Source organism: Poecilia mexicana, unplaced genomic scaffold (genome assembly GCF_051168715.1).
Source record: "Poecilia mexicana isolate PSO_F unplaced genomic scaffold, ASM5116871v1 scaffold_19, whole genome shotgun sequence".
Classification (NCBI taxonomy): Eukaryota; Metazoa; Chordata; class Actinopteri; order Cyprinodontiformes; family Poeciliidae; genus Poecilia; species Poecilia mexicana.
In genome coordinates, this window is record NW_028263388.1 from 7,655,800 (window position 1) to 7,679,575 (window position 23,776).

The 23,776-nt window shown below is 41.7% G+C and overlaps 1 protein-coding gene across 5 annotated transcripts in view; it reads right to left on the bottom strand.

The window, feature by feature from the left end:
* Positions 1 to 23,776, bottom strand: part of itgb4 (integrin, beta 4) — a 28,211-nt gene that overhangs the window by 3,422 nt on the left and 1,013 nt on the right. For 2 of the 5 annotated variants that reach the window (XM_088000991.1, XM_088000992.1), the window contains 35 exons: positions 17,027 to 17,109; positions 16,125 to 16,207; positions 15,398 to 15,499; positions 15,062 to 15,266; positions 14,869 to 14,965; positions 14,621 to 14,792; positions 13,636 to 13,896; positions 13,464 to 13,553; positions 13,251 to 13,373; positions 12,049 to 12,216; positions 11,866 to 11,942; positions 11,553 to 11,758; positions 11,196 to 11,299; positions 11,013 to 11,114; positions 10,779 to 10,911; positions 10,556 to 10,681; positions 9,530 to 9,648; positions 9,408 to 9,441; positions 9,132 to 9,326; positions 8,930 to 9,033; positions 8,798 to 8,856; positions 8,247 to 8,270; positions 8,013 to 8,161; positions 7,001 to 7,180; positions 6,739 to 6,887; positions 6,412 to 6,619; positions 6,009 to 6,317; positions 5,196 to 5,368; positions 4,937 to 5,117; positions 4,663 to 4,800; positions 4,401 to 4,583; positions 4,191 to 4,319; positions 1,408 to 1,578; positions 457 to 600; positions 40 to 183 (listed from right to left, as the gene is read on the bottom strand). In XM_088000991.1, the coding sequence (XP_087857117.1) occupies positions 40 to 183; positions 457 to 600; positions 1,408 to 1,578; positions 4,191 to 4,319; positions 4,401 to 4,583; positions 4,663 to 4,800; positions 4,937 to 5,117; positions 5,196 to 5,368; positions 6,009 to 6,317; positions 6,412 to 6,619; positions 6,739 to 6,887; positions 7,001 to 7,180; positions 8,013 to 8,161; positions 8,247 to 8,270; positions 8,798 to 8,856; positions 8,930 to 9,033; positions 9,132 to 9,326; positions 9,408 to 9,441; positions 9,530 to 9,648; positions 10,556 to 10,681; positions 10,779 to 10,911; positions 11,013 to 11,114; positions 11,196 to 11,299; positions 11,553 to 11,758; positions 11,866 to 11,942; positions 12,049 to 12,216; positions 13,251 to 13,373; positions 13,464 to 13,553; positions 13,636 to 13,896; positions 14,621 to 14,792; positions 14,869 to 14,965; positions 15,062 to 15,266; positions 15,398 to 15,499; positions 16,125 to 16,207; positions 17,027 to 17,102 (4,918 nt within the window). In that variant the 5' untranslated portion in view covers positions 17,103 to 17,109. Of the gene's footprint in view, positions 1 to 39; positions 184 to 456; positions 601 to 1,407; positions 1,579 to 2,454; positions 2,611 to 4,190; positions 4,320 to 4,400; positions 4,584 to 4,662; positions 4,801 to 4,936; positions 5,118 to 5,195; positions 5,369 to 6,008; positions 6,318 to 6,411; positions 6,620 to 6,738; positions 6,888 to 7,000; positions 7,181 to 8,012; positions 8,162 to 8,246; positions 8,271 to 8,797; positions 8,857 to 8,929; positions 9,034 to 9,131; positions 9,327 to 9,407; positions 9,442 to 9,529; positions 9,649 to 10,555; positions 10,682 to 10,778; positions 10,912 to 11,012; positions 11,115 to 11,195; positions 11,300 to 11,552; positions 11,759 to 11,865; positions 11,943 to 12,048; positions 12,217 to 13,250; positions 13,374 to 13,463; positions 13,554 to 13,635; positions 13,897 to 14,620; positions 14,793 to 14,868; positions 14,966 to 15,061; positions 15,267 to 15,397; positions 15,500 to 16,124; positions 16,208 to 17,026; positions 17,110 to 20,955; positions 21,407 to 23,776 lie in introns of those variants that run through there. The other 3 variants (XM_014970305.2, XM_014970309.2, XM_014970311.2) reach the window with 3 other exon arrangements.

Sequence of the window (23,776 nt, forward strand, 5' to 3'; positions counted from 1 at the left end):
TGCGTCCGCTGCCTTCATGCATGAACGTAGAGGACTTACCATGGAGGACTCTGTCCAGGCTGTATAGGGCTTCATTGACCTCTGATGACTGAGTCCTGGCCCTGGAGCCCTGAGACAGGCTGTAGCTGTACTGGGTCTGAGAGCTGCTCTGCAAGCCAGCGTAGCCGAACCCACCTGATGGCGCTTTTAGCAGAGGGAGGAGGAAGAAGGTGCAGGGAGGACGAAGAACAGCAGAAAGGGAGGGAAGTAAACAGAAAGCAGAGCGATAGTCAGCATAGCGGCCCCAACCCTGCTGACAGACGTCCAAGCTGTCAGTTTCATGCGCTCACACAGTTTACCCGCCATGTCTGAACAATTATCACACGCCAAGATAAACGTCCGTCTTCTGCAGAGACAGGAGGAACTAAACGCTGTAATAATTAGTAAAATCAGCTCAGAGGCTTGATGGGAACTCACTCAGATCTGGGAACTTATCGTCTCCTATGACGATGGAGTCCCGGATATTTTCATCTGTGTATCCTCTGTTCTCTGAGCGCTTCCTCATCAGGACTTCGGTCGTGTGGATCCCCCCTCCGATCATGTCCTGTCTGCGGGGGCTTCCTGCGTAAGGACAGAGAGAGAGAACCCATTAGAGCTGGGCTGATCGGTCCAAAGTATCGATAATATCGATACTAATTGGATATCAGTATCGAATCGATACTGCCGTTGTAAGATTGAGACTTTAGTTTCAGATTCCCATTTGAAATTTATTTTAGTGTTGTAGTTTCTCCAGAAACTAGAAAATAAGTTTTTATTTGCTCTCAAATTATAATTTAAGACAAATGTACACCTAAGGCTGGACGATATGGCTGAAAAACACATCACAATGCAAGTGTCTCACATCAGCCAATATGTGAGACACTTATAGATATATATTATTCGGGTTTTTCTGATTAAATATCTGAAATACTGTCAAACTGATGACGTGACTTTCCTGTTATATCCACAGGTTTCACTACCCGTCGTTCATTCTTAAGCAGTTATGAAGAATGGCGGCAAAACCTGAAACCGCTGCTGTTACTCTATATGTTGTTGCTAGGTAACCAAAGAGTTAGTGAGTTAATTGAAGCCACTCGCCTAGTTTAGCTGCTTGTGAGAGGCTGGCCTTTCCTCCGCCTACATCACCCACAATGCTGTGCGGTTCTGCATTGGAGTTCATTGAATATTCTAACAGATGTATTATCTATTGATATTCATCATGTGTCTATCACGACATATAATCTCATTGATTTGTGCTCTGGCCCAATGCACCCATGTGCTTTCTTTTTCTGTTACCTTTTGTCAAGTTGATATGCTTTTAAAGTATTCTGTAGACACTTAACAACTTTGTCCAAGCTCAGCACAGCAGCTGGCGTCCATCTTCCTTACCTGGCCCAGTCATGTAGGTGGTGTGCATCTCTGTGGTGAAGGAGCCGCCCGCTCCGCCTTTGTAGTTGGAGCTCAGAGTGGACATGGGAGAGGATGACGCTGAAAGGTTGCGGGTTGTTGAGCCTCCAGGGAAAAGGAAGTTCTGTTCCCACCTGCCGTTCGACATGTAATCTGCAAGACACAACAATCAGAGCCAGACTGGTACAAATACAGACCGTCATCTTTTAGCAGCTTACACTTCTGTTGATGGGAAGCACCTAAAACATTGATTTTTACACCCAGATGAAATTATACACAGATAGACTCTTTACTAATTAGGTGGTTTCTGATGTCAGTTGGTTTTAGTGGATTTCATTTGGGGGGATCAGAGAAAAGAGGTCTGAATATAAATGTTTTTGACATTGCCTAGTCACACCATTGTTTTTGTGATTACTTTGCATTCAAAATCACAGATTTTGTGGTGCCAACTTAAAAATATTTGCAATATTTATGTATGACTGTAAATGTGAGTTTTAGTTACTCGCTGTATTAACTATACCTTGACATCAAGTAAAAAGCTGAGTATGAAATACTCCCACCTTGAGTTTGACACGTACATTTGTGAAAAACTGGAGGGTGAACACACAAAAGAAGTTTATAAGGCAGTGTAAATGTTTCATGAGGTTTCATAGTGCTTCCCATCAAAATGTGCACACCTGAAGAAGAAGAAACCAAGTGCAGTAAAGTTCTCATCTTTGCAACAAGAAACACAGTTTGCCTCCCCCCCCATTTACTGCAACACAGCAAAATGCTTCCTCCAGATCACCACCCACTCCAGTGGGGCGCAGAGAGGACAGACAGGGGCAGGCACCTGGAAAAGCCCCTCGCCTTTGTATCATCAACTGGACGCAGTGGGGCAGTTGATGCCAACGCTCAACGCTGGTGGGAGAACAGGTGGGAAAAGGTGCAAAAAAAAAAAACAAAAAAAAAATCGAGGACTGGCCGTGCAATAAGGCATGCTCGCTGTCTGCCTGACTCTATCGGTCGATCTGGTGGGGAGGTCTTCACCTGGCAGGGGCGTGTGGGAGGAGCTGGGGTGGGGCTTCTCGTCTGAGCTCATCTCTGTGTCTGTGCTGAGGCGACTGGGGATGACCTCCACTCGCTGTTTCCATGACACCTGACGGAGTTCCAGGTTTGACCCCACCAGCTTGATATGCTGCCAGCCTTGATTTGGTGGTCACAGAAGCAGCAGCAGCAGTGAGGGCAGGGATAGATCGGCAGGGAAGAAGGGCTTGTTTAACTTCACAGTGAATAACAAACGACTTTTATCTCAGCTCAGAGAACAAAAGTCCAGATGAGGGCTGCAGCCAACGATTATGTTAGCAATCGAATAAGAAATCGGCACATTTCATTTCACCACCAATGCCTTTTTTTACACATTATAAACACATTAAAAAAATCCAAATAAACAAATCATTTAATTATTTTTTTAAATAGAGTCTGTATACTATCATTACCAATTACAAGATTACTAAACTAGTAGACCATTATTTCAGTAATTGATTCATAATGATGAATCGTTTCAGCCCTAGTTCAAATTGTTTCAAAGGTGACGAGTAACTTCAGCAGGCCCTTCCAGAACAATAATCAGAAGCAACTGGATAGAGAGCTTGAGGGTAGTCGCTGTAAATCATGTGTGCGTATAGATGGGGATTAATGTGGGGCGTTGCCTACAGGTAAGATGTCTGTCAGATGGAGGTGATGAAAAATGCAGAAAGATTTCACCTCTGATACTCCCTGCTTTCTCAGCTTTTCTGAAAATGAGGAGGGGCACTTTATGCCAGGCCTTTCTAACATCCCACACAGAATATCTGAGAATTAAAACTGCTTAGGAAAACTGAAAGGGTCTTTATCAGGCGATTATTTCAAAAAGGAAATGAAAAAAAGGGAAAATTACTTGCAATACTCATGTTGTTTCTATCTTTAGCATTTCCTGTCTGTCTAAGGAGCAATGAAACCACTGCATGATTCAGGCCACAAAGCACAGCAAATACTATTATTTCCTTGGTGAAATATGCATCAGAGTGAGTACACTCAGCCTCAGTGTGTGCAGATTTATTAACTAGTTGAGCTTTTCCACATTTTGTAACATTGTAACCACACAGGTTACTGTATTTCATCTGCAATCTGTGAGACAGATCACCATGAATTTGTGCAGGATTCTGAAAGTGGAAAATAATACTTTTTTTTTCACAATTCTAAAAAGTGTAGCAAATGTTTGTCATTTAACTATTCAGCAAATTTGACCAATTCTAATATTTATTTCTTTTCTGACTAACCAGTGCAACTTGGCTGAATTTTGACCAATCCACCAGTCTCCCTTCTAATCTAAGTTCCTGTTTGACTTGAATTAATTAATTAAAATGTCTCTTGAAAGTCAAACCTGCAGGATAAAAGCATGTGTGTGACCTAAACAGAAACATTTGCCTTTTTTAAATTTAGTCCTTTTTTGGAAAGGTTATGTGCAGAAATGTAAACTTTTCTATGGCAAATAAAAAAGCTCAGAATATTTTTGCCACAACCTCTGTACATCTGTAACAAAAACATTGCAACATCCCGGAATAACTGTCTAATATACCTTTATAAAACCCATTGTGACAAATTGCTTGGTGTGAAATTTTTTACATGTAGGTCAAAAAATAAAAATGATTTGGTATACAACAGAAATACATCAACATTTGTGGTTATGACATCACAAAAAGGGGCATCAATATTTTTGAGTGGCTTTGGTTCTTGGTACCCACCATCACCCGAAACGCTTGGCGTCTTGGAGCTTGTTGGCGACTTCAGCACATCGTTGCTGTACATCAGGTAGCTGTCATACTCGTCTCCTGCCTCAGCGTCCACAATAGGAATGTCTGGAATGATGGGAACTACAGACCGCAACAAAGAGGAGTTAATGTCTTTCAGAGGGAGCGAGGCTGAAGAACCAGATGTGTTTGGCACAAACTCACTGGACATAGGTCTGCTGGGCTGTGACGCCAAGTTGATGGTAGCGTCTCTGAAGGGGCCCCAGCCTACACTGTTTTGGGCACGGACTTTGTACTGATAAGTCTGGGCACTCTGGAGGTTTTCTATCAACAGCATTCGTTTCTTTGGGTTGTCGATCTTTACTTTTTTGGCTCCTCCGACTGGTTCTGTTTAAAGAGAAGTCGGTATTACACTGGAACTGGATAGTCTAGTTATAGCTTGAGTATTTTGAGGAGAATCTCTTACTCATTTCGTCATCGATGGGTGTGTAGATGACCTCGTAAGCTGTAATGTCGCCGTTGGTCTCTGCAGGCTCCGCCCAGCTGAGCTGAGTGACGGTTGGACTGATGACGTTGAAGGCCAGACGACCGGGTTCACCGGGCGCTGCAGGGGAACATATGGGTGACTTTCAACTCCACTTAAAGGACACACAAAGAACTTTCATCGTAGTGCAGTGAACGTCCTGCATGTACAGCTTAATCTGCACTAGACTTTCTTCTCCAGAGTTTCGAGAGATTACCGTCTTCCAGTGTTTGACAGCTAACGATGTTGGTGTCAGGGCCATCTCCCATTGAGTTGTAGGCACAAACTCGTGTCTCGTAATCGCAGAAGGGTAACAGATTAGTCAGCTCGGCTTGAGGCGTCCTCACGTCAAGGACCTTGGCGTCTTTCTCAGGGTCGCCATAGATCCAGTACTTCACCTAAGATGCACATCAGGAGTCACACTTATGATACGATCGATTCAAACTGGAATGAGTCAACTGGTCAGCTCGGCGTACCTTGTATCCCACGGGGTTACCCGGTGGCGGATCCCAGTTCAGACGAATGTTTCTGGGACCCGTTGCTTTGGCCTTGAGGTTTCCCGGGGGGAGGAGGCGACCGCCAGGGGTGGTGCCTCTCGGGCTTACGTAGCCCTTCGACTGCATCTGAGCAATTTCTGGAGATCTTGGCTCTTGAGGAACAAAATAATATCCAGAGAAATAAAATAAACACGGATTACTGTGCAGTATCTAACAAAAGGGACATTAGTTAAATTCAGTGAATTGTAAAAGTTTTCATACTCCTTGAAGTTTTCCAGATTAGTGGGATTTTATGTGATAGACTGACATTAATTTGAGAATAAATCTGAAATAGAATTAAATTATATGTTGTTTTATATTTTTCATGAAAAAAAAATCAATGTGGCCTGCATTTGTTAAAAAAAACTAACAAAAAAAACACTGGTCTTTTCCAGCAGCCATTATGCAGTGCATACAGCTGATGAATAATTGGGAGATTTTTTGAAATGGTTCATTTTCCAGACACCAAAAAACATTAACTTGTTGCCAAAAACCGCCTGGATGTTTTTAAGCTCTTGGGCAGTACAAGAGGCAGTACAGACCCAAATGGAAGTAGAAAAATGTCCAAAATGCGAATTTTGCATAAGAACTCCCCTTAAAAAAAGAAAGTGAAAACTATATATTTTCTTTTTTGCTGTTTTATTAGGTAATGTGAGACAATAATCTTTTAAGGTGTATGAATACTTTTGAAAAGAACAGGAACTGATGCCATGTTATGGAATAAGGATTATATGAAAGGTCTTCTCTTATCACCTTCTGTGATATTCACAACGGTGTTCTTCCTTTCACCAACAACGGCATTGGTGCTAGGATCGTACAGCTCCAGCTGGAAGGTTTCTGGCTGGGCTGAGCCGGGGAAGGGTTCGATCACTATATTCTTCTCCGTTTCTCCCGGAGCGAACTTCAGAGAACCAGAAAGATCAAAACACTGGGACTTCTTGGTGCGCCACTTGACCGTGGCAGGGCTGTCTTCGTTGCGGGAGCGCACCACCGGGATGGGGTAGGTCTGATCTAAGGTGCTGAAGTTCTGGTTACCTTTCTTGAACATCATCACACTCGGTTCTTAAGCAGACAAAGAAAAAGATATAAAACAACTGGAGTCAATAACAACGGCAGAGCTGTCAGACGTAATCCGAACACCTCTCTTTTCATTCACCTTGTGTATCTGCGATGGTGACCGTGGTTCTTGGGTATCGTCCCAGCTTGGCACCCTGGCGTGGGTTACTGAGGTCCATAACAAACTGCTTGATGGGTTTGTCTTCCAAGAAGCCATCTTTCTCACTCAGTTCCAGCAAACGGACAGGAACGATCTTTTCAGTCTCACCCGGAGCGTAGGACAAGTCTCCTTGTACACTCATGTAGTCCTAAATCCCAAGCAAGAAGAGCTCTTAGTGGTGGTTCGTTCGACCAGGCTGTACTCCAAGTTCAGCGTAGGGTTTCACACATTATGTCAACACAAAACAGGCAACACACGTCTTCTTACCTTCTTATTCTTGGCAGAGAGATCTTGAGTGGTGTAGGTGACCTGTGTGCGTCCATCCTCAATGATCTCTCGGCTGATGGGGATGTGTGCCACACCATCCTTTCTGCTGTACGTGTATTTCGGTTGGAGGAAGGAGAAGATGCTTGTAGCTACAGTGACAGAGGTGGAGATTCAATAAAAGCCATTCATACGCAACAATATTCAAATGTTTCATTCCAATACAACCAATTTTCAGATGGAAACCTATGACGTGATTTCTCACCGTGCTCTTTGATGATGGTTATGTTAACGAAACGCTTCGCAATCGTTGCAATGCCCAGCGGCACATCCCTGGCCTCCACTTTCAACTGCTTCTTGTCATCGTCGTCATCCTTGACGAACAGCGGCACGTGAACGTCCACCATCTCCACGTCCTCCTGGAACTCCACGGCTCCCGCAGCCTCTGCAGGGGAGTAACGGATTCACTAAAGATGAACTGCACCTTTTCTACTGGACTGAACCAGCAGATATTCAGTTGCACCGACGAGGAGCAGGGTGGCTTTCTGAGAGGCAGATGCTATAAGGCTATATTTTATTTCTTAATATAGTGTAAATTATATAGTAGGATCTAGTTTTGTTTTGTTTTCCTTCTCAGTTGGTGGTGGAAATGCTTCCTTTAGCCGTTTCCCAACCGCCAGTAAAACAAAGAAGAAGAAGCAGAAGAATGGTTTTCTGTATCATGGATGGATTTCATTTGGTGTCTTGGTTTTCTACCACCTCCCTTTCTGTATCTGTTCAATACTTTTTCTCTGTGTCATTTCACTTTAATACACGTAAATTATTTGTTTCGGTTTCTTTCTATGCACAGATTACTTGGGTTGTTACCAACACCAAGTGAAAATTTCAATAGCACCTTTAGAAATATGTTTACAATGAAATAATACTTACTTATTTTTACTTGCTGTGTACGATAGATTAAAACAAAACAACTACAAACAACAACAGCTTCAAAAAACAGCCATAAAACTCAAAGTAGAGCTACATTAAACACTGGGCGTTTTTGAAAGATTAAATATTTCATTTGACATTGCACATTAAATAATAAAAAACTTTTAGCTTTTATTAGTTGTATTGCTAACCAACAGAATTTTATCTGTTATCATAAAACCTGGTCATCTCTACTGAATTTTGTTTTTGACAAAAAGGGGAAAATATGAATACTTTTTCAAGGCTGCAGGCTGTTAGCTCCCTGATAGTGTCACACCCAGACACAGGTATGAATGCTGGCCACACACCTCTGTCTGTGGCCACAGTGTAGTAGCCTGGGACCACTTTAAGGTCCCCAAAGTTTCCGGACTGGACGTTCTTCTCGGTAAGTTTCACTATGTCTGGGTAGGCTCTGCGGGGAGCTGACAGCACAGTGTCCATGATGGTGTAGTTCCCCCTGAGGAGATTAGATAAGTCAGAGAAATCAGAATAAAAAACACCTAAAAATCATGACAAAATTTAAAGTGAGCTTAATTTTTTACCTTTTTCCAGCATTTTTCTGCAGTCTGTAAAAAAGCACATATATGTCAATTTATGACATACTTTATTTTAATGTAGACAGGGACATTTTAATGTGACAATAACAATGTACATATAATGACTGACACGTAATCAGTATTAGTAGGAAATATGTCTAGTAGAATATTAAATAATTTTATGTAGGCAGGTGAAAAGCTTTAGCTGCTCAACCTCTCACGGCTAGCTAAGTAAAGTTGGTGGCATCAACTAACTCACTTACTCTTTGGTTACCTAGCAACTCACTCACTCTTTGGTTACTTAGCAACAACCTGTTGAGTGACTTGCGCAGCAGCGGTATCAGGTTTTATCACCATGCCTCATAACTGCTTTAAAATAAAAAATGGCAGGGAGTAAAGATAGAAAATCAGAACAACATCCTGAGAGTCAATTGTAAGTGGGCAGTTTAGAACTATTTCATATATTTAAAATAATAATAAAAAATCAATGATATCAATATTGAAATAAATATTTTTTTCAAAGTTCTAGCATCTTCTTGACAGCAAAAATATGTTACCTGAATAAAGTTTGTTGCACTTTCTGTGCCTCAGGAATCTGCTTGTACACCTCGTTCAACTGCAACAAAGAAGAAAGAAGTAATCACTGACAGTCAGAACATGAGCCCACCAACATCCAAAACCCAACTCACGTTGTCAGCCACTTCCTGACGGAGTTGCTCAGCGTCTTTTGATTCGGGGCGAGACAAGTTCTCAGAGAACAACCTGTTTAGTCGGAGGGAGATCGGGAACTGGACTGCAAATAAACAAAGAATGAAAAAAACAAAAATAGTTGAAGGTTCTTATGTTATACACACTACATGATTTTCCATTTAAAATCCATCTTGGACTTACTCATTTCATCCGGGTTTGGTTGCATCAGCTCCCGCGGGTGACTGGGCACACGGTGCACATTATCTTTGACCTTCCAGCGAACCACATCGGTTCCTTTCGGTGGACCGGTCCTCACCATCGGCGTGTTCAAGTGATTTGAGGTCAGCTGAGACTGACGGAGCAAATACTCGTCTTCCTTAAAGCCAACCATGCGACCTAAATCAAGAAGAGAACAGGAAATATTGATTATATAAGATGGTAAAAACAATACTACTCCATGTAATGCTAAATATTTACCTCCCCTGCAGCACGGCAACAAGGCAAGACAGCTCTGCATCGGGAAAAATGACAAAACTCTTCAGTTTAACCATAATTCGGGAAGGCCTGGCTTTGATATGTGCAGGTGTGAGTGCTTTTACCTGCCAGCAGGATGTGCAGCAGGCACAGTACTTCCAGCAGCAGAGCAGCAGCAGTGCCAGCAGCAACAGGAGGAACAGGATGAGCGGCAGCAGCCACAGCAGACTGGCTGCTGGACAGTCTGAAAGGGTGATGCAGAAAAGACAACAAGTTTAATACATCTTTATATCAAATCACTTTCTGGAGCAGAGATATCGTTTCACAACAGAAGAAATTATGAGGTGGCTGTTGGTGACAGAGCGATGAAATTACGAAAGCTATGACAACTACGACCAGAAAGAATAATTGATAACTGTGGAGAATTAGCATGTAGCAAGAGTGCGCTCTACCTGACAAGTGTTCTTCATTTCTATATTAACACAGCTACAAACTATTTTACAAAATGTAACTTTATAAATCATTTGATCTACAACATTTATGCCAGTACAGAAAGCATCTGACATTGAAGAAACTCTTTAGCAAGAGTTTAACAGCAGGTGGATTTCCATTAACCATAAAATTGTGCAAAATTTTAAGAAAACTCTAATTTTCAATAAACAATTTCTGCAGTAGGATGAGGTGTTTTTTTGGATGCAACAAAATTGGTGTATTCCTACGGAAGATGAGAACAGACGCTTTCCACATATACTTTTTCCGGTTGGTTTTATCGAAATAACGAGATAAAAAACCGACTTGTTATCTCGATGTCTCAAGATAAGTTCATTTCATTTTCCCGGCATTAACTCATTATCTTGAGACAACATAGAAAACATCTGCTCTTGGCTTCCATATATTTCACAGAACTGCAATGGAAATACTTTTTTCGCATTGCACACGTTGTGTGACCAGCAACCAGACATTACAAACTTATTCAGGTGTGATTTTAATTACATTTTCTTATTTAAAGGAAACACTGCCATTGCAAAATTGTCCTCTTTCATAATTCGTTGAATACTGTCAAAGTTTTGTGCGCACTTGTCATGTGAGCGCAGCTCGTGAAAGATTCAGCTCCCTGGGTGTACTTTGCATGCATGCAGCCTGCAGCTCACCTCTCTTTTTGAGCACCTCAGCCAGCAGCTTAGTGTTTGTTGGATCTTTACTGGTTTCAACAGTGTACTCGTATGTGCAGTCGTTGTCCTCATCAACAAATCTGCAAGAGTCAAGGACTTCCCCCCCTGAAAACAAAATCAAAAACACAAAAACACATGACAATAAACAGTTAGAACTTTTTAGATTCACAACAATCACATTGCTTTTCTCAGGTTAGCTTACGTTCTTTCAGCTCATCCACCATGATAACTTCAACGAGACAGTCTTTGCACTTTGCTTCGTCCTTCTTTTCGCCTGTCTTCCATGCTTTACATTGGACGCACTTCCTTGTTTCCTCGCATACACCCCGTAAGAACTAGATGCAGAGTTCAAACGATGATCAGAGAAGAAAGACTTGAAACCTCAACACATATGGAGTTGGACCTGCCATGATTTTAGTTTGAATGATTAACACACCTCGAAGTTTGGCTCACAGGTCGGAGACAACGCAATCCCGCTGCCGGTGTCTGGGCACTGGCAGCTGCCGCAAACGCATTTGCCTTGTCCACCGCAAATTTTCTGAAACGCATGAAGACGGGGTCAGGCATCATCCACGCATCGGACAGCCCGACAGGAGCGTAAACCACTGGCTCTGCTCACCCCTTTGTTGTCCAGGCAGGTCTCGTTACTTTTGGAGCACTCGCAGGCAGTTCCCTCCCAGCCCTCTGAACAAGCACAGCGACCCATCACGCAGGAACCACGATCTGACAGGAGGGAAGCAAGAGAGCTTTTACAATTCTGTAGGTGTGTGTTCTTTGTAAAAGCTTAAACCCATACCACTTCCAAGTTTATTGGGCAAACAGATCTGAGTACAGAAGACAACGCAGCCAGGATCATTTCTACAAACCCAAATACCTTAAAACTCAAGTAATGCAGGAGTTGGTTTTTTTTTAGGACAGTACTTCTGGAAGGTCAGAACAACATGTTGATTTGACGCATCCCTTCAACAAAACGTACCGTTGCAAAGGATGCCTGCGACTCGTTGACACTGGGTCTTGTCGTACTGACAGTAGGGTCCTTCGTACTGGTCCGGATTGTAGCACACGCAGGTCCCACATGCCTGACAGTCTCCACGGCCCGAGCAGGACTCTGTCATGCCGGGCCCAATGCACTGGTCCTTGGTCGAGCCTGAGGTTTTTGAGCAGTTGCAGAAGGCGCCCGCCCTGGCACAAATATCAAAGACATTGCTGAGTGGCTGTGGCTCATCTGACAGAAGTCAGATGACAGGGGAAAAATGAATGTTGCAAAATATAATCCCCCAAAGTCTCACCAGCCATCGTCACAGAGACACTTTCCACACACCAGGTTTCCTTTGCCGTTGCATCTTTTAGCTTTTAGAGTGGGTGTCTGAAGAAGAGACATGAAAAGACAAAAACGTATGAGTCTGTTTTATAGAACAGGCAGGAAGATAACCTTGAAGGAACATTTTGGAGCTTCAGTGGGTTCAACAAACCTTCTCACAGTCACAGGTTTCACACAGAATGGAGGCTTTCACATTGACAGCAGAGTCGAAGGTCGTCGGTTTTACTTTGATTGTACCTTCTTTGTCTCCTGGATCCACTTTGCAGACAGGTTGTTCACTGAGCATTTGTTGGGCTGTAAGTTTTACCTTGAACTTACCCTAGTGAGCACACACAAACACACAGAAAGAGAATCTTGTTAGCATCTCCCTTACAATAGATTTCTCTGAATCTTAGAATCCAACCACATCATTAGTAGAGCTATGCATTTTGGCCAAATTTGCTCCACCAAATTTAGCACAAGTCATATAGGGGAGACAGCAAATCTGTTCAGGTGAAATCAAATCTGAACTGTTTGGTCTAAATGCATAAAGCTGTGTGTGTGTTTGTGTGTGTGTGTGTGTGTGTGTGTGTGTGTGTGTGTGTGCGCGCGCATTTGTTTATAATACCTTGTGGGGACGATTTTCCTGACATATACTACGTTGTGGGGACCAATTGCTCCTTGTGGGGACCGGAGCCTGGTCCGGTCCCTGGTATGTGATGGTTAGGGTTAGGAAAAGGGTAAAGGTAAGGTTTAGGCTGTAGAAATGAATGGAAGTCAATGGAAAGTCCCCACAAAGATAGCAACACAAACGTGTGTGTGTGTGTGTGTGTGTGTGTGTGTGTGTGTGTGTGTGTGTGTGTGTGTGTGTGTGTGTGTGTGTGTGTGCGTTTGTTTGTAATACCTTGTGGGGACGATTTTCCTGACATATGCTACGTTGTGGGGACCAATCGCTCCTCGTGGGGACCTGAGCCTGGTCCCCACGAGGGGAAACCCTGTTTTTGGGTCAGGGGTCAGAGTTAGGGCTAAGGTATGAATTGAGTTTTGGTTAGGGTTAGGTATGTGATGGTTAGGGTTAGGAAAAGGGTAAAGGTAAGGTTTAGGCTGTAGAAATGAGTAGAAATGAATGGAAGTCAATGGAAAGTCCCCACAAAGATAGCAAAACAAACATGTGTGTGTGTGTGTGTGTGTGTGTGTTGAGAAACTAACAGTGACCCTGAACTCAGACGTGGCTGACCATTTATTATCCTGCAGACGAACTGTAAATACTTAAAAAGTGTCTCTACTTCACTTCAGGGGGCCAAGACATGCATCGTTTTTCTCCCACTTAACAGTTTTGTCTCAGACATTTATTTGTTTCAGTGCACCACTTACAATTTCTCCAGGCTTGAAGTTAAAGGCTCCATAATTGACTACTTTATTGCTCATGTCCAGAAACTGAGCTCCAAAAGCCTTTGGTCTGTTGTCCGCACGGATGCTCATCTTAGACTGGATGCTCTAGAAAACAAAACAAAACGATAAGATCAGCTATGAGACATTTGCTGCTGACATTTGTTCCCTAAATGTTTCAAAGTTGTAAACATTTACCACAAAGGCATCCCGCATGATCTCCAAGATGTTGGATGAATCCTCTTGAAGTACACCGATCTCAGCAATGGGGAAATATTCTTTCAGTTTCTGAAAACGGAATGAAAGAACATATTGGATCCTCTGAACTTAAAAGCAGAGGGGAAGAGTTGAACGGCTGTGGCGTACTTACAAGGTAGTACATGTAGGAGTGGTTGGTGACGGCGAATATGGGGATGATGTTGTGATTTCCCAGCACACGGACCAGCGTAGGTATCGAAGGGTAATCCTGCTTCGTAGCCTGAATGTAAACACCGTTTTCGTCCAGGTGACAAGCCTCGTCGTTGCGCGGCAGGATTCCCGCCAGCACGTTGGCGCCGTCAGCCTCGTAGTGAAAGGCTGACTCGGTGGAGAAAACCAAGAGGTGAGTGCTGCCTTCGCGCCAGCCGATTTCCTGGAAAAGGAATACGAAACAAAAGCAGTGAGAATACATGACAAGGAAAACAGAAGATGAAGGAACTTCTACTGAATGACAGAAAGGGAAAACTTTTGCAATGGTGAATTTACCAGAGGAAGTACTAAGATACATCCATTTTAGATGCATCTTATGTCCATCCATTTTGGTGCTATGAGTGACTTTTTATTATTATTATTTTCTCAATTTGAATCAGAACTCGATTCCTGATGTTCTCAGAGTTCAGTGGTGAATCTAAAGTAAATATTATATTTATTTTTCAAATGACTTTTTCATCCATCCATTTTCTTTACACTCTTGGTCGTAAGGGGTTGTTGGTGCCTATCTCCAGCGAACGTATCGGGCGAGAGGCGGGATAACCCTGGACAGGTTGCCAGTCTGTCTCAGGGCAACACAGAGACAGACAGAACAAACAAACATGCACACACACACTCACACCTAGGGACAATTTAGGGACCAATTAAACTAACAGTCATATTTTTGGACTGCGGGAGGAAGCCGGAGTACTCGGAGAGAACCGGGTACTTTGGGAGAACATTCAAACTACGTGCAGAAAGACCCTGGGCCGGGAATCCAACCCAGGACCTTCTTACTGTAAGGCAACAGTCCTACCAACTGCGCCTCTGTGCAGCCCTTAAATGACTTTTTCATGACTCGTAATTTAAAACTCAGGACTTGGAACCAATCACCTGGTCTAACTCACCTTACACACTGCTGCCTGCAGAATGGCATCAAATCCTCCTTCAGGGGCGTCCAGGTTGCCAGATATCCTCTCCTTTTGGAGCTTTGCTGTGAAGCTGTTTACATCCTTGATCAGTGGGATGACGTTTTTGAAGGAGAACGGAGAGTCGCTGTCGGGCCACGGCTGTTTGAGCCTGAGAACCAGAGGAGGAAGCAAAGTTAGAATGAAGCGCTGCATCCATCAGCGTTTTTTGTTTTTTTTTTCCTCACTTGTCAGGTCTCATGTCAGTCTGGGGCTCAATTACTTTGTCCACAAATTTTCCAAACCCAATGGTGTAGTCACTTGAAATTTCTTGCACCACCGTGGCTACAGGTAAAACACACATCATCAGTTTTCTTTTCTATTTTTTGCAGATTATCTCACAGGAATTGCAACACGTCACCACAATCCAAATGCGCTCACCCAGCTTGTTGCCCATTTTCTTCAAGTTGTCCAAATCGTCCTTCATGGAGTTTGAGAAGTCCATGAGAATGTAAAGATCCAAAGGGCCTTTAGTTGGAGCAAACACATTCACGTCCAGCTCTCTGGTCTCTCCAGGCAGAAAGGTCATCCTCACTTCCTGTGGCGACACCTGAGACCGCTGAAGGTTCGTATTAATGGCTTCGTTCTGCACAGCAGCATAAATGCAGAGAGAGAGAGAAAAAAGATTCAACAATTGGACACAAAACAATTTTGGAAACACAATTTGAAAGAATTACGGAACAACTAGATGAGAATCATAACAGAGGAAAAACGTACTCGCTCTATGGTCTGCTTGCTGGTAGCTTTGATGACGTATGCAGCGTTGCAGCCGTGAGCGAGGATTTTCTCATGCAGGTCACAGCGAGGAAAGCCAAAGTCCTGAAACATGAAGCCAAAGTTTGAAGTTTAAGTGCATTGTGCACTCCTTTTTAAAAATCATACACCAAGATTGGTCCAAGAGAGTTCAGATCTCGAAAAAGAAGGAAAACATTGAATTTTTTTTATTTAGAAGAGTAGAACGTCTTTATGAGTTCTACTCATCAGTAGACAAAACAACAAAATCCATTTTATGGTTTCGTCATCTGCTGAATAACATTGTTTTAAGCAAATATGTCTGCTTTCTAAAACACTAGAATTTAAAGAAAACAACAAAATGATTTAATGACCATCCTAATTAAATGGATTTAATACTGCAAAAAAGGTTAAGGACAAATAAAATGCAAATTAATGTCAGAAGCACTTTATTTTTTTATCCTAATTCTACTTTTTTTTCTTCCATTTTTCATTTCTTAGTTTCGTTTTCCCATACCTCTTAGCATGAAAAAAGATCACCTCTATTTCTAATGTAACGTTTCTAATGCAGAAACGATGAATAGTGAGACATTTTGAAGTCTTTCCATCTCTTTGTAGTTTATAAATGCTGAAGAAGTCATCTTTTCTCCTGACGTCTCATTGAGGGAGGAGGAGAAGATGTGAAATGAGCTTCCTGGTTCTCTGCTCTCACCTCTTCGCTGCAGTATGCACATCCCACCCCGGCCTGCAGACAGTCTGAGCAGGTACCAGACCGGGCCTCCAGGCAGGAGTTCACTGTTTGGGATAGAAAGAGTTCATCTCATGAAGCATCGTTACAGTATATGTGGTGACACTGACGATACTGTAGTGAGCGCTAGCTTAGAACAAATGCTAAAAAATAAAAGAAAGAAAAAGAAAAGAAAAAGACAAGTAGAAAGATTCTCAGAGATCAGCTCTTTTGGGATTTACTTTTACAGATTTCAGTAACATTTTGCATGACCTGTAGTTAATTTTCAAAGATATGTCTGCTAAATCTGTCAAACTTTTGAAGGATTTCGATTGCATAATATGTATTGCTGGTTGTTTTTCATTGCTACATGTTGAATTTTAATATTACTGCATGTTTTGGGGACCATAGGTGGAAATTAGCATTTGTAGCTATAACCTGTTGCAGTACATCTCTCCCTCCGTGGTTAATGTATGTTGTATATTGTCCCACTTTAAATAAATTCATCCGTTTATTCATTAAAGCCCAGCTAATAAACAACTATATAACTCAGGACCTTTTAAAACATCCATTACACATTAATTATATTCTTACAAGCACATCAAGTTGATTCTTAGCATTTTCTTGGATTGAGTCATTCATGTCATGCATACAACACAGACTGGAGTCATCGGGGGAAACTTATTCTACAGTGATAAGTTTGAGTTTTGAAATCTTAAAGTGAAAAAATCTACTCCTTGATTTTGCCAAAAATACTGTTGAATTAATCAGTCGACGCATCCGACCAGATCACCTATTATTAGATCCAATATTTTTGAGTTTAGCTTATTTAAAAGTCCAAATTGTGTCATAAACAAGTTAGGTCAATAATTAATTCTGATTTTCACCTTGCGAGGAGCAGCAGGTCAGCAGGACGGCTAGCAGGCCGAGTCCTGCCAAGAAACGTAACGACCAGCTCCCCATCTCGCCCCTGCAAAAGAAAACAAACATAAAGTTCAGCCATTCACCTGTTTCAGAGACATCAGCTGTACAAAACTGTACCAACACGTTCACATTTTCCTGTCTGAACCACCACACTCTTCCTCTACCGTTATTTTTGATAACATTCTTAACATTTGAGTACTAAGCTTTCACTTGGGTGTGGCCACATGTCATGAAGCATCACAATGTTAAAGTCGTCTTCCAAGTTGCCAAACTGATAAAGGATTATTTCACAGTTTATTTTCCTATTGTTGTATGTGGACTAACTCAGATTAATATTAGCCTCATCAGACTTTTACTGCATTATTTTATTCTAGGCAAAAAAAAAACAACAACAAATCTAATCATGACTTTTTCAATATCTTTATTCTTTGATTCTTTTGACTAAAACTGAGCTGGAGGTGAATTATGTGATATTACTCTTAAATGTATTTTTTTAATCTAGTACATGCATTTGGAATAGTGATTTACTAAATAATAGAACAGAATATCCCATTCCCACACTCAGTGTCCGTTCATTCAACACTCATCCAAGCCTGGAAAGTTATGCAGACAAATTTAATCGACAATAAGATTTGCTCAAAGACTCAGAATCAAGCTGTTCTGCGGTATAGTTAAAGATTATTAAAAAGACTATGATTACATTGGAAAAAAGACCAACGTAGAGATCTACAATCTGATGAGAGCAGTCTTATCTAACAGGTAAGATGCTTAAAAATTAAAGCACTGCAAAAACACAAAAACTTATTTTTGCTCTAGTTTCTTGTAGAAACACATCAGTATGATTGAAATAAGACAAAACTAACTTATGAACAAGATAAATCAGGTAAATATTGATGCAGAGGTCCTGGTTCCCCTGGCTGCTTATTTCACTTATAACATGTGAAAAATGTTTTGTTAAATGTGAAATAATCAGTCAGCTGAACCAGTACGTTTTATTATTGATTTAAAACAAGCTCTTACATCTTCCAGAAAAGTTACGTCTAAGTTAATGTCTTATTTCAAGTGTAGTAAGATATTTGAACTAGAAATTAGACCAAAAAAGCTTGTGGTTTTTGCAGCGTGATAGTTTTGGGTTTTGGTGTTTCAGTTTTCTGTTGTTGCATCTGGATTCAAAGTAGTCACGCAGAAACTTAAAGTTTCTGTGTGACTGATTACAGACAGTGACGCATCTGTAATCAGAGTTAATTTCAGCTCCACTATAAAAGTGCATAATGAGGAGCTCTAGAGTTTCAGGAAACAATCCACATCCAGTTGGCATGTTACATGAGTTGACAGTGTAGATTATGTATGCCTCTCATCCAGTTTTAACCTGCTGTCCTGTTTGGTATTGTCGTATAATTTCAGAGCCAGTTGGGACACGACGCGGTGCGGTCGGGACGGGAAACAACCGATGCAGGGTGGGATCTGGAAACGTTCCACGCAGTGCTGCAGTGTGCGCTATGAAACCGCATTATAATTTCCTGCAGGAATCTTGGATGCAGGACAATCTGACAAACAAACAAAGGCAAACACAGGAGTTGTGGAGCGAACAAAGACTGTTGTGTGATGCGGAAAGGTCTGTAATTGTCTCGGTGGGCAGCGGGAAAACAAATGGATGATTTGTGTCAACTCGAGGGGAAAGAATTTCCCCATGAGGCGAGAGAATGACCTGTTGAGAGTTAAAAACGCAGCCTGGTGAGCACATGGGAAAAGCGGATTTGCGCCTCTCTGTGAAGGAGAGCAGCCCCCAGGTGTGTGTGCGCGTGAGAGGAGTGGGAGAGAAGGTGCCACATAAATAACCGAGCAGCAGAGACGGGCCAGGACAACAAACTGCCTCTTCTTCTGCAGTAAATACAAGCAAAGCAGCGCCTTATGTTCCGCTCGGAGGACAATCACAGACGAGCGTGCACTTCTGACCCAAATTACAGCCTCCAGCGGCTCGTGCTGCTTCTCTTTGTTCTGAAAGCTCCTCTGGCACCAGAAGAGGAGACGTTTCACTGAACTTAGAGCCGGGGCTGCTTCTCCTCAGACAAAAACACGCCTGCCAGGTGGACATACCACCAGTGGGTGTGGGTCGGCCCTCGCCATGACATCAGCTTAAGGAGAAAGGGAAAGAGGAGCGACAGGAGGGCATCGACCTTTACAACAAGTGGCAAGGTCAAACTGTGGCAACAACAAATAAAAATCCCATTGGGTTTAGAGATTAATGTTATTTTCTCTACAAAATAAGCAAAAGAAAACAACAACAAGGACAACCATTAGGATTAAATTACTTCTAATTGTTCTGCCTTACAGGTCCAGTCTAGGGTTTCAAGTAACTAGAAATCGATTATTTGATTAATCAGATAAAAAAGAATTAGCACAGTCTACAGATTTAATCACTTAGGCCATTTCATGTAATATTGGAAATACATTAAATGATGCAAATAAGCAAATACTGTAATTCCTTTGTTTAAGAAAACATTTTATTGCCTAAAAATGTAATAACAACATTCCTTAAGTGAATTTGAACCAGCTGAAGCTAAAACTCTGCGAGGAGTTTTGGCTAAAATATATTTAGAGACAAAAGTTTTTTATCATAAATTAAATTTTGTATAGCTTTTGCTTAATTCCTGGTTGTTTTGGCATTTTATGTTTTCAATAATCAATTTATCATGATTAATCCGATTAATCATTTCAGCCCTTGTCTGGTCACTGCTTTAACTGATCCAAACAAATTAAAAGTGCAAAGAAAAGTCATTACAAAAAATAAACGAGCCAGCCCAAGGCATAAGCAAACTAAGGTGCTAATGGTCAGCAGGGATCCCCAAAAACAATTCACCTCTTACACAGAATGTAGACTCAAATATTTTAGATTTGGGGATTTTTAATTTAAATTCTACAACTCGAGATTTAAAAAAAAAAAATCAACAGATGTACTCATTTCAGTTACGCATTAAAAAGATGAGCATTGATAACTTAATGATGCCAGTTTAATGAATCCTGCTGTAGGCACATTTCATGCACATTGTGACTCCACATTTTGTTGCATAATGCATAAGCGCATTATATTAAACTTAATTGCGCTTCTTTTCAGAGTAAAACGAGTCTTTGCTGAAAAAAGATGCACATCACAAATCAACGACAAATCAAATGAGCAAGTTTCAGAAGCAAAGCAAGACTATCAGTTTTTTAAAAAGTGCTATGAAGTGATTAATGTGGCCGGCTTGATTGTTAAATTACAAGTAAACCAAAATCTAAAAGTAATTTTGGTCTAGTTTTTGGTGGAAATATTTTAGTTCACTTCAAATAAGACAAAACTAACTTACAAGTAACTTTTCGGCAAGAAATAGGAGCTTGTTTTAAGTTTTTTCCATATTACAAGTTGTCTTGTTCCACCAGCAGATTATTTCATGTAATACTTTTTCTTCAATATTAAGGAATTATTGACTTAAAACAAGCGCCTATATCTTGCTAAAAAAGCTACCTGTAAATTAGTTTTGTCTTATTTCAAATGTACCAAGATTTCTGCTATAGAAACTTACCAAAATTACTTGGTAAGATTTTTTGTTTTTCCAGAATAGTAGTGCTGAGAAGTTTGAGAAAGAGATGAGTTTATCTGAAAGTGGGGCCCCTCCAAAAACCTCTCCCTGAGGCCACATGCAATCTTGGTCTGTCTTTGTTTTTAGCTTTAATGTTATTGAACTGTTTAGTGCAACTCTAAGTTACATAAAGCAGTCACTTTATAGCCATCCACCTCGCCCTAAACGTTGCACCACACAGACAAGTCACTTTTGCGACACTCAGAAGTGAAAACAATGAAGTTATTAAGAAGATTATGGGTGAAAACAAAGAGATCGCTGATCAAACAAACCTCCCAGGAGCGTCGGCTCACAGTCCAAGTCCAAAAGTTTGACGGTGTGGAAGAAAGAAAAGTATTTCCTCTTCTGCTAAGTATCCACCTGGGTTAAATAAAATCTCTGCCCCAGAGTCCAAGTTCAAAGTCGCCTCCAAAAAGAAAAAGAAAAAAAAAAGTTGCAGTTCTTCTCTCTGTGTTTTCTCGCGTCTCTCCTTGTAAGGTGCAGCACAGTCAATTATTTACTTGTTTGCTCTTGCACTCAGTGGAGAGTGTGTGTCTGCAGGAGAGATACGAGCGACTCTGAGACTCCGGCTGAGTGTCAGTGGGAGTGCTGGGACTTGATCCTTTTTGCTCCAGCGTACACACCCACACACCAGTCCCTGTCCAGGTACGCCGATGTTAGGAAGAGAGTTAACTCACATCTGCCTGTGTCTGTTCCCCACCCTGCTGCAGCTTAAAGCTCCACACCTCCATGTGTCAAGCCCCCAGCCCCCCCTCCCTCACTGCATTCCTCCCCAACAGGAGTTCACCTGTGTGGGCTTGAGATTCTGGAAGCAGGCCCCTCCTTCAGGCCGCCTCCCAATCTCTAGGGAGTGGCGCACATTGGAGAACACTGCCTGCAGGCTATGGGAAACTGTTCTGTGACTTGTGTTTACTCAACCATGTTCTCGTGCTAACAGGTACATTTTCTTCTTGGCAAATATTTAATACTAGCAGAAGGATTATGACACTGTTTTCTTTCTTCTTTTTTTTTTTTTGCTCTTACTTCATGATGCAACTTATTTCTTTTAGTAACAGAGTTGCGAGTGAGCAGGGAGATCTGCGTTCCTGTGCAGACAAGCCCACACGCTGCCGTGACCATGACACTGAATCCTTCTGTGAGCCGTGTTGAATTGTGTCCCAACAGCCTCACACAATGGAGCTCATCGACCTTTTCTATTCACACGGTTTAAGTGTTGGACAAGATTTTAACAACTCAAGGTTCACGCAGCTAAACGTGCTTACCAAACCGACCTGTGTCAGGTCGGTTTGGTAACTCATAAAGATTTTTTTTATATTTAAGTTTTATGCTGCTTTTGCAGGTAACTAAATTTATGCATTGCATGAAATATTTCTGCCAGAAAAGATGCGGGCACCTCGTCTTTTCTCCATTAACTTGGAGATGTTGCTCCTTTGACAAAACCTTTCAAGGAGAGATGATGTTGCGTTCAAGTTGTCAGATTTTTCCGACTTCCCAGTTGAAAAAAATCAACTGGAACGCCCTTCAAAGTCGGATTTCCCACTGTGAAACTGGGAGCAGCTCAGACTACCTGGTCTACCCCCAGTTACTGGTAGACCAGCTACTGGGTCTACCAGTAATTGGTGTTACCATATTGTAACTCAAAGTCCCAGTTGGTGGGACTTTGAGTTACAATATGGCCGCTCTTCGCATCAACAGTAATAGCTGTGGTTGAAACATGTTTGTTTTATAAAACACACAAGTAAGAAAGTGTCATAAATCAATGCTGAATGTAGCGCCTGCACCTCTAAACTGAACAAATTAAAAGTGGTGTTTGCTTATAGAAAGTAAAAATTAAAATGATGTTTATAAGATTTGTTCGCAGAAATATTGCGAACAATATTTCTGGGCGTCGCCATGATGAAATTCAGACTTCTTAACTGGAACGCTGTCACCTCTGATCTGACGTCGCATCCAGCTCAGAGTTCCTACTTCCCAGCTAACTTCAACACAGCATCAGGCACCTTTTGGATATTCCCAGGTGTTTTATACAAGACTAGAGTGTTCAAAAAGTTGCACTTTTGTTATGCCCCCGACTGGCCAAGCATGTAGTCACAATCGTTCACGCTGGCTGAACTGTAAATCATCAAGCTGGTTTCACCTTTTTGCAATTTTTTCTGTGGAACGTGACAAAATTGTCCCTATTTGAGGACTTTTTTCATAGGCGATATCTAAGATATTTGAAAGAACATGCAGTTTGGGAAGCCAAAGTTCCCCAGAAGAAATGCTACTTGACACTCTATTGCAAACAAGTCAGTTCAGGAACACCATTAATTATCCTTAGCTCTGATTGGCTGAACACTCAAGAGCAGACATAAGGAAGACTACAGACTACCAAGATGGTTTCCACTCTAATTAATGCATATTGAGGTCAATTATGTGTTTGAAATAAAAGTAATAAAAGTTTAAGTGATTCTGAATGACACCAGAGGAACAGAGTAACTTGTGAATTGCAGGTGTAGCGGCAGCTGCATTCCTAAACAGTGAGAACGAGAATCCCATTTGTATGGTGAACACACAAAAATCATCCAGCAAGTCTCTCACTTGCACGGCATTGTTGACAAGTGGTTTAAATGACTCCGAGGTAAAAGGAGCTCTGTTCCTCTGTACTGTACATACCACACTGGACGGCCGCGCTCCTAGCAACCGGAGCTGGTTGGACATACAATGGAGGACTCTCACTACAGGGGAACAAAACTTCTTTAGTAGCGACGCCTCCCTTCTGTCCGACGGCCTCGGCTGGCACTTGAACAGCAGAGCAGTTCAAAAAAGCACTTTCACATCTTCTAAAAGACAATCTGTGGCTCCCCCAGCTTACGATGGACTTTGTAAACATGTATATTTTTATCCCACCAATAATACAACTCACATTTATGCTAAAAAAAACAAAAACAAGAAACAGATATATGCCATTCAGTGCAAGATTTTCTGAATAAATCAAAGGTTTATTTATATGAAGCTGACGTATGCCTAACTGTCAAATTATTGCAATTTACATGCATGAGAGAAACGTTTTTTGGAAAGAACACCAAAACCGGGTCAAGCCCAAGGGCCCAC